The 10,778-nt window shown below is 37.0% G+C and overlaps 1 protein-coding gene across 1 annotated transcript in view; it reads right to left on the reverse strand.

The window, feature by feature from the left end:
- The window catches only part of LOC107692427 (inactive tyrosine-protein kinase transmembrane receptor ROR1-like), a 37,362-nt gene that overhangs the window by 5,029 nt on the left and 21,555 nt on the right, over window positions 1-10,778 (reverse strand). The window contains exons 5-8 of the mRNA XM_016491474.1: window positions 2,785-2,912; window positions 1,758-2,075; window positions 1,419-1,664; window positions 334-542 (exon numbers count right to left, since the gene is read on the reverse strand). Of these exons, the coding sequence (XP_016346960.1) occupies window positions 334-542; window positions 1,419-1,664; window positions 1,758-2,075; window positions 2,785-2,912 (901 nt within the window). The remainder of the gene's footprint in view (window positions 1-333; window positions 543-1,418; window positions 1,665-1,757; window positions 2,076-2,784; window positions 2,913-10,778) is intronic.

Consider the following 10,778-nt stretch of genomic DNA (forward strand, 5'->3'; position numbering starts at 1 on the left):
AGCTCATTTGCATTTAAAGAGACAGGCCCGAAAAACAGCGTGTTTCTGCTTCCACTCAAACTAGGCATTTTCAAAATGATATAATAAATGATCTGTGGAGTATTTTGAGCTGAAATTTCACCGACACATTCTGCGGACACCAGAGACTTATATTACATATTGTAAAAAGGGGCATAATATGTCTCCTTTAATAATTAATTTCAGCGCATTTAGCACCTGAATTTTGGGAAGTAAGAGAATAAAATGCAGGTTTTTGTGCTGAAATCCACTGATACACTGTGGTGTAGATGCACTTTCATAGTTGGTTATGATCTGTTAGTAGTAACATCTCACCTTTGGTTTGTATGCCGTGAGCATGGACATCTCCACGTTCTGACCGCGTACCGGTTTGTGCTGGCGTGGGGCTGGTGGACGTGAGGCTTTCTGGTTGTTTCGACACACACAGATGAAGAAGAACAGCAGGGCGATGGCTAGCGGAATAGCAACGCTTGGTACCAGAATGTACAGGATCCCCATACTGCTGCTGCCATGCTTGGGCAAATCTGAGGACAATCAATAAACAAATATATGAACTAAAACCATATGATAATTCTGTTATGACAACAATTTGCAGTCAAGCTAAGGCAGTGCTCATTAAAAATATGTGTTTTGGAGTAAAATCTTTCACATATTACCCAAGTTTGGCTAAGTTCAGAATCAAATACTAGCATACTGCATACTGGAAAAAGTACTGTACATTGCATACTAATTTTTAAAAGAGCATGCAAAACAGTTTATTTAATAATGCAGTTGACCTTAGTACATGCACAGTTATCATTTCAAAAATATTTAGCATTTTTAACCAAATTTTGTGTACAAATATTTTAACTTTTTGCAGTCCAATGAAATAATCAAAAAAAAAATAAATAAAAAAAGTAAAAAGTAAAATCGTAGCTCATGTTACTTTAAATCATATTTATTGTTCTCATCGCACTTGAAATGGGAGGTGCATTGCTTTGCTGTTAATGTAACTGTAAAACTGAAACTATATAAAAAATGTTTTTAGTAGTTAAAATTAAGCTGAAATAAAATGTATAGTATTAGGAAACATAAAAACTTAGAAAATTAGAAATGTTGGCTTTGCAACTAACTGTAATAAACACTGAAATAAAAGTTAATTAAAGCTATATTAAATACAGTATAAAAATTAAATCAAATTCAAAATCTTTAATAAATACTATAATGGTCTAGGCCTATAAATTATACTAATAGTGCATTTCATTGTGTGATACAGCATTTAGCAAATTCAATAGATCTTATCATTATTCTGTGCGTAAAGAAAACTCACATAGCATGCGTACTGTATATTTTGGAAATAGTATGAGTGTAGTATGCTATTCTGAACATAGTCATATGTCAATATGAGTAGTGCATCTCACCACATGGAGGAATGTTGCAGAGCTCCATGCGCACACTCTCATCTAGGGTGAAGCACCAGGGAGCGTCGTGCTTGTTGCCGGGGTTGCGACAGTAGGAATGTCCCCCGTTGAGCTCTGGGTAACGCATGGCCAGGAAGGTGTGGCTGTGGGGATACTGCGAGTTCCACGGCTGACACTGACGACCAGATTTAGTCACGCTGACTGTCCCGCGGTAGTCTGAACCACTGTTGTTATAACATTTGTGGCCTAAAATGGAAGAGAAGAAGAGAATTGATTTAGTTTTTCAATAAAATAACATTTTGACAAGTCTTTTTTTAAATAATTACACAAAATACTTACTTTTATTTATGGTCTCAGCTATTGGAATGCCTATTCTCATGCAGTTGGCAGCCTCGGGACTGTCCGAAGCGGCCAGGTCTTCACAGTTGGGCAGTTTGAGGCGCTTGAGGATGAGGGAGTTGGAACGAGCAATGATGTACTCTGTCTTACACAGGTCATTCTCCAGAATCTCACACTCGTCCTTGCACAAGTCCCGCGGTTTGTCCATGCCAGAGCTGCGGTCACATGTCGGGAAGGCAAAGTGGCACAAGGACGGGATTGCAAACTGGGAGCAGCGATCTGACAGGTGATTGGAGGTGCCAATCATGGTGAACGCCGCTGGAAAAAACCAGAAACAAGCCTTTACACAGGGGTTTCCTCCAGATTTGAAAGCAAGAATAAGCCATTGTGGATTCCAACAAGCTACGTAACAATCTAGTGTATTCGAGGGAAATTATATCTTACACACAAACAAAAAAGAGACAAAGTTCTGGTGAATTGTTGTGATTTTGCAAGAAGCTGTGTACTTTCAAAAACAAATTGCCTGCTCACTCTTGAGAGAGGAAACCACAGTGAATGCCCGTGTGATCTAAAATGGCTACAATTGTAAACTTCGTCACAGAAAACAAAAAACTATTCAAATTTAAAACTGAAGCCAGGCTTAGTCCAATCCTATGTATATGATACCAAGATTTAGCCTTAAAAAAACCTTTAAACTCTCTCAGATTACATAACTTTTCCCTTGAAAAAAGGAAGGTGGGCTGTACTATAGTAAAGAGATGATATCAGATTGCAATACCATGGCAGATATATAAAAAGATGGTCGTGAATAATTACTAAATTCACATAGCTCAAAGAATACCATGATAAATGCTCATTTATGACCATCATAAATGTCCAAAAACACATTCTAGCGGGGAAAAGCTGTCTTATCTAAGGCTTCAAACTGATTTTATCAGCTGTGTTTCGGTTGAAGTCTGTACAGTAGAGTTGTTTCGAAATGTCTTTTGTAAGGACTGAGGAGTGAATGTTTTTTTTAAAGGGCTACCTGTGATTTGGGTCTCAATCTCGCCCTGCATCTGCAGTGAGTCCACGAAGATACTCCTGTTTCCTATGAAGCGAGCACACGCAATCCCTCTATACGGCTGGCAGAATCCTTCCTCTTCAAAATCCTCTCTAAAAACAAAACAAACATGAAATGTGCATGTTAATTATGGAAAATTCAGTTAGCAGGCCTTAAAAACAGTAGTCAGCCCAGATTCCCCCTAATCTGGCTTTTATCACAGCACTGTAGGTTTTTTTTTTTTGGCAGAGAGAATTCATGTACTGTTGTAATTTTAACACTAACACTAGAGGGGAGTAAGCACCACTGTATCACACAAATGCACACAGCTGCAACCCCACAGAACAAGCCTGGCATATTTAATCAGCCTATACAATACAAATCCAACATATGAAAAATACATTCAAATGGAATATAATACAGACCTGGATATATCATTTAAAGCATTCAACATATCATAAATAATAAAAAAGACGTTTTGTTCTGTGTCTGCATATCATACCCTGTAATTTAAACCATATGAACGGGTGGTTCTCGCAAAAGCGCATGTCATCCATATATACACTATGAGAAAAAAGCAAAGACTGAGTCACTGCTGGACTCCAGTGATTTGCAGTGCGGTAAACCAAAACAATTTGACTTTATAATATGTAAGACAAAATGAGAGAAAAACTATGATCAGGCTATGAACAGTTAAAATAAACAGACAAAATTTGAAAAAATCGGAATCAATTAAAATGGTTGGGGGTGTTAATGAAAAGCAGGCGTGTGAAAGGTCACAGGTCAAAAGTCAAAGCAGTGTCAAACTTTAATCCAGATACTAGCACTCAATCTGGACACATTTGGAATGGAATACCAATTTATTTACTGAATAGTCTACATACTGTATACTGCACACTATTCTTTAAAAATACTCAAACTAGAAGAATAAGTATTATTCTATGGTCTTTTATATTGTATACATTATATTATATTATAAACATGTTTTAAACAATAGTACATTACATTTTTGCCACATAACTTCATGCTGCAGTAGTGATTAGCTATCAACTTGGACATAAAATAGTTATTTTGCCTTTTTCAATTCAATTATGTCCATTTATTTGTAGCAGTTTTGTCTATATATACATACAACAGTGTTTAAAAGTTTGGGGTCTGTAAGATTTTTAAAATGTTTTTTAAAAGAGGATTTTTAATATCATCAGTATGACGGAAAACGGTTGTGCTGCTTAATATTTTTGCAGAAACCTTGATGCATTTTTTTAGGATTCTTTGATAAAAAAACTGCATTTATTTAAAATGTAATTTTTTGTAACAATGTAAAAGTCTTTACTGTCACTTTTGATAAATTGAATGCATCCTTGCTGAATAAGAGTATTATAATTTTTTTTTCGTACTGACCCCAAACTTTTGAATGGTACTGTATTTATTTAAATTATGCAATGGAATATATCAAAGTACCATGGGATTACAATCTGACACCATCCCCATGCTAACGCTACAGTTCTGTTTTGTAAGGGTGAAACTTTGTCACCCTTGTCAAAATTTGTCCTGTCAAGTATTATGTAAAAACAGTTCAATCTAAACTTGAGTGTGCTCATTCAGGCCAGCACAAGAATCCAGCACAGTGACAGACACTGGAAAAAAGTTTCACAGCTCTCCAGCATGTGCGTCACAGGAGAATGCATTGGTAACTGTGGCCACCCACAGAAAGCTTAATGACAAGGAGGAACAGTTGCTGTAGAGAATTACAACCTATTTTTGCTTTTTTTTTTTCCAACTTTCTCTTCCGCTTACATTCTCTCCTGCTGTCTATATACATGAACACACTCCAGTTCATCAGTGCGTATGTTTCTTACGTGTGGTTTGAATAAACAGAAGGAAGTCCAGGGCATTTCTTTACTCATCAGAGACAACTGAAAATGAGTGATAATTAAAGGAAAAGTGTAAGCAAACTGTGTTAATTGACCTGTGACCAGTGTTGGGCAAGTTACTCTGAAAATGTAATCAAATTACTGATTACTGATTATAATTATTTGTTTTAGATATTTTATGTTTAGATATTTCTGTTTTGTGGGAGTCCCGTGAATCATTTTATTCTCCCGCATCCTGCACACACACACACACACGAGTCTCTGCACTCGCCTATCAAGTCTTGTCCCGCGCCACGCTGTTGCGTCGAGTCTCACGGGAGCAGGTCTCTAATCCACTGGCGCTTGACTCGACAGTGCGTGAGCTACCTTTTTACAATCTCTAGATTATAAAACACTGCAATCTGTCAGCAATGTAACGCGGCAGTAACGTATAGAGACCTCGGCTTGTAACTATACTCTAATTACTATTTTGAAAATTATAACGTGTTAAATTACTCCGTTACTAAAAAAGTAATCAAATTACAGTAACGCGTTATTAAGTAATACGTTACTGCCCAACACTGCCTGTGACAGTGATGTAACAAGAGGAAGAGAACAAGAGAAAGTTCTGCACACACAAAACATGACATGCTTTTCAACATGCTCTTCAGATCAAGCACATTTTGGAATTCCTGCAGGATGCTTGAAGTCTCCTGTTAAACCTATTGAGTCGAGACAAGAAGGAGTGAAGAGTCTAAAAATGCTCCCCTGTGCGCTGAGTAGCACAGAAATCAACCTGAGAGAGATGCACATTAAACATTACCAAGATTGATGTTCTATTCTTGAGAGTGTGTAGCCAAAACCATCCACCAACAATTATACAAAGGGGCTCAAAATTGTGAGACCACAGATGACTCTTATTTTGTATTTTTTATTAGTTATTAATTCATTTATTAAACATAATGTACTAAATTGTATTTCAATCATGACAACTCTCGGAAGATTTTAGCATGGTGATGGATATTGGTCTTGGCGGAACAGATCTGCTACGCTGCTGCTGAATTGCTGCTGTTGTTGGTTATTGCTGTAGTTGTAGATTATTGCTGCTGCTGCAAGCAAGTACAGCAACTTGCTACTGCCAATGCATATGGCGGTACGGTGCCATGAGTATTTAAGATGTACTGCTGCTGCACAAATAACATATAAAATAACCCGCAGCAGATCTATACAGGTGGAGCTGGGGAAGGTGAAGGGTTTCAGAGAAACTCTGAAAGCGCGCTGCAGGAATCTCTAGTGAATGCTAGCCAGCCATATAAATGCAAGGCAGTAAGCTCATTGGCTGCATATGCAGCATGGACCAATCAGCTGTGCCAAGTCGTTTAACTCTCTGAATATCATCGGTTATGTTAACAACCCGTCGCCTGCGCCATCTAGAGTTTCATGACTGAACTATATATTCAATTATTTTTAATAAAGAAAGAATTAAACAAATTTTAAAGTTTCTTATTATTTGGAATTTCCCTTTTGTTTTATTGACTATATCTATACAAGCTCATTTACACCACCTAAGAAAAAAAGACATGCTTTAGAAAACTCCACGTTTGTGCAAAACCTGATCGATCATGTTATCCAGTATGATAACATGAATTCCAAACAACAGGAGAAGATCTTTGCCTGTTGTCCTCTCAGCTATTTCACCATCAAACCTCTGTTTGATGCATGTGAAGAGTGGTCAGCCAGATGCCCTAAAATTAATATCTTGGCCCAAACAAAGTTATGATTTACAAGATAGAGCTTTGTTAAGAAGCTGAGCTCATGAAGATATCAGTGCCGCATACTAACACGGTAAGGAGAATGGATTTGTGTCATCAGTGTTACTGCACATGCCCTGGAGTCTAATAAAGGTATCAAGATAATACCATCCGAAAACAATCCCCAATCTGCCTGGCCTGAAGCCTACTCCATCTTTTTAGCCACTCTCCCTCCTTCTCTATCCATTAAGGAGTCAAAAACACCTCCTAAAGAGGTTTCCTACAGTTTTTTTTTTTTATCTTTTTTTTCCATATGTTGCTCCGCTTAAAAATTAGTTAAACAGCAGAAAGGCTGATCAGTATGGACAGTGAGATACTCAGTTTGGAATGCAGAAATGTGATTTTGAAATAAGCAGATCTGACTGCTGACGACTGATTTTATGAACAGATATTTCCACTTAGTACATTATAAGATCAAGAGACTCACTGGCCTACATTAAGAAAACTAATTGTAGATAAGCTCACTGAAGGGCTCCCACGATCATGGAAAACATGTGATTTCCAGTTCTGGAAACATCATGGAAATTATTAAGATCTTAAAGTAGAGTAAAACTGGTCCACAAGTCAGCTTGATATCATCAGTCTGTCCACTGAGGGACTTTGGTACACTAGAAAAAAATGTAGACTACAAAGATTGGTTACTGACATACAAATGGAAATCTGGATTCATTTTTATGAAATGATTAAAAAAATTGAAAAAAGGACTGGAAAGATTGTAGAAAAGTAATGAAAATGCACTGAACCCTGTACTTCTCTACATACCATAAAGCACATTTCTAATAAAATTATTAAAATAAACTTAAAAAAGGAATAATTTGCCCCAAAAAGAAAATTCACCTCAGGCCATCTAAGATGTAGATGAGTTTGTTTCTTCATCAGAACAGATTTGGAGAAATGTAGCATTATGTCATTTGCTCACCAGTGGATCTGCAGTCAAGGGGTACCGTTAGACTGAGAATTTTTAAAGTTAAAACACCTTAATCATGGATTTGTTTCTTACAAACACGCAGCTTTTTGCTTCACAAGTCATAAATTGATGGACTGGAGTTGTGTGGATTGCTTGTGGATTACGGTGATGTTTGTAACAGCTGTTTGGACTCATTCTGACGGCACCCATTCACTGCAGACATGCAATGCTAAATCTGTTCTGATGAAGAAACAAACTCTTCTACATCTTGAATGCCCTGAGGGGGAAATAACATACTGCCCTCTATCTACTTGTATATGAGAAGCACACTATATTTTTGAAAGATTTATCCCTAAACATGAAAGGCTTGTTTTCCATGACTAAAGGATCCTTCCTATACTCTGGTGTTAGATCACCTCTCTTTAATATTTTATGCACCTCTGGAGTTTATAACACTCAATATTTTCATCCCAAATACTTTGTGTACCATGATAGCAATGATGGTGTTTGAATCTCACTTCTCAGTGACTGTGAGCATGCACTATGAATGTTAATGTCCAGATTATCGGTGCTGTTTTGATGAAACACTTTCCAAAACATCTTAACTTTGTTGTTACTATAAGTATGAGGGCATTCCAGAGTAGAGTTTGTGAAGACGGGCAATCTGCCTGAATCTGTAAAATAGACTGTTTCATTGGCTATGTACCTACCCACACAATCTTTGAGGTTTTTGAGACTGTTCTGTATGCCAGATGTAAGACACATAAAATCTTGTATAATGAGGACTAGACTTAAGACCTTGAGAATGATTTTTGAAAAAGAGAAGATACAATTCACAGTCAGGTTTACTCCTCAGCTAACATTTGACCCGGGTCAATGGCAGTATATTTAACAATGGGGGGGTGTACAGGTGCATCTCAATAAATTAGAATGTCGTGGAAAAGTTAATTTATTTCAGTAACAGTGGACTGGTTTTATACAGTGGGGCCTGTGGTCCGTGACTGCACCTCAGGAGGAAGGGAAAGACAGCCACTGAGGGACTCTCATTAGGAGCAGTGAAGAAAAAGAGGAAAGAGTCCTCAGGTTACACTACCACAATAGCAGCCTCTATTACAGAAGCAAAGGGCACAGCCCTGTGAGCCCTGAGATCTCCCAGAAAGAGAGAAATGGGGCATGCATACTATAGTCAAAGAATAGACACATGATCTGAGCAGAGGTTAAAAAAAATCATAATGCTTGTCTTTGACAAAGTATTATTGTAAAGAAACCAGTCATATGAAATTCATGTAAGTTGACAAAAATGCCTGTTTTCAATAATAATAATAATAATAATTTTATTAATGTTAATATTTGTAAACTTAAAAACTTGAACTTGAAACGTTATAATTGTCACGGTTCACACACACGAGGAACGAAGGAGCGAGGAGACACGGAGTAAAGTAACTCAAAAGGGTTTATTAAACAAAGGCTGGGGATCACAGGACTCGACACATCAGGAGGACAGGATGACGTTTAACGACTGACAAAGGACAAGAACTAGAACACACTTTAAATACACAGGAACTGATGAGGGGAAGACAAGGGACACCTGGAACTAATGACAATTAACATTGGAAACACCTGGGAACAATGAATTCAAAACACGAGACAGAGAAACTGGATGACGGAGCACATAGGGAGCAAAGACACACACAAAACCTGGCCCAGAGTCTGACAATAATAATATTATTGACATTATTATTTATTTAACAATTTATTATTAAATTATCTTATTATTTAATGTTTATTAATTAACAATAAGAGAAAAGGAGCAAACTACTCAAAACAATTACTTAAAAACATGTTAATTTACAATAATATTAATATAACAACAACAATAATTATCCTTATACACTTGTTTAATAGTATGTGCACAAATAAATGACATATTAGTTTTTTCATATCAAAATGTATCAAAATTAGCACCAAGAACCATGAAATGTCACTGGTATTTTCTTGGTATCCTGACAGCTCCACATCCATCAACATGTGACAAAAGCCTGATTAAATGTTCAATTAAATCTATGACATATACTTTAGGAACCCAAAAGATTATCCATCCGTTCTCTTCCCCCCACACTCCATCTGACCACATCACATCCCCTGAGAGCAGTGCTGAGCCTCAGGCTCCGATTTCTCAATTTAAAGGTCCATGTCCACTGGGCAACGGATCTTGCTGAAACAAATAATCTGGAGATTGGCTGTACGGGTGTATTATAACCCCCACAGATGATTTGCTTATACAATGTGCAGTTAAGTGATTTGCTAAACAAAAGAGGGCAGAAAGGTCAAGCTGTTAGGAGCCCATTAGGACGAGAGGTGACAACGTACATGGAGAAAAATAGTCCATGTTTGTTTTTCTATTCACTGAACCACAATGTGTACTGATCATTCAATAACAAACAGAACTGACCAGCGGAGGTGTCACAAAACAAGCGATTAGGCGGAGTAAACAAAGAGTGAATTGTGCCAGCTGACAGAGCTGTTTATTTGCACATGCTTGTCTGCGTTGTGTCAGCATCTGAAACACTAAAGGAATCATGCTAACTAGGTAACGGTGCAAACACACACACAAAATTAGTAAGCAGTTTGCATGCCGTAGTTCTCCATCTTGTACTGCTTCTGAGAACTTGGCTGTGATGAATATAGCAGGCTACCACAATATTTATCAAAATTAATGTTGTTCTCCTTCCTGTAATGAATTACTTCTGTCATGATCAATATAAAAATTGCAAACAAGCATCTCTCGTAAATAAAATTCTTTTTACAACATTATTTCTATGGGTGATAACAGCTCAACTATTAATTTACAAAATCCCAGATGTAATGAGTTTGTTTCTTCATCAGAACAGATTTGCAGAAATTTAGCATTATGGGTGATAAACTATTAATTTACAAAATCCCAGATGTAATGAGTTTGTTTCTTCATCAGAACAGATTTGAGATTTGCTAGCATTACATCACTTGCTCACCAATGGATCTACAGCAGTGAATGGGTGCCGTCAGTATGACAGTCCAAAGCTGATAAAACACATTACGATAATCCACAAGTAATTCTTTTGTCAATCAATTTATGTCTGAGAAATTTTAACTTGAAACTGTTGCTTCTGGCCAAAATAGCAGTCCATAATCAATAATAACGTTTCCTCTAGAGAAAAAGTCCATCCCCTGTTGTCCTCTCACAGCAAAACCCACAAAAATATATTTGTTTAGAACAATTTTGTACTTGTAAACAGTGCTTGATCTGTACATAATTTAATACAATTTATTCACTGGAGAAAGCAATATTGTGGATAGAGGACTATTATTGTAATGTTTTTATCAGCTGTTTGGACTCTCATTCTGACGGCACCCATTCACTGCAGACAA

Source organism: Sinocyclocheilus anshuiensis, unplaced genomic scaffold, assembly GCF_001515605.1.
Source record: "Sinocyclocheilus anshuiensis isolate Anshui unplaced genomic scaffold, SAMN03320099.WGS_v1.1 scaffold70, whole genome shotgun sequence".
Lineage (NCBI taxonomy): Eukaryota > Metazoa > Chordata > Actinopteri > Cypriniformes > Cyprinidae > Sinocyclocheilus > Sinocyclocheilus anshuiensis.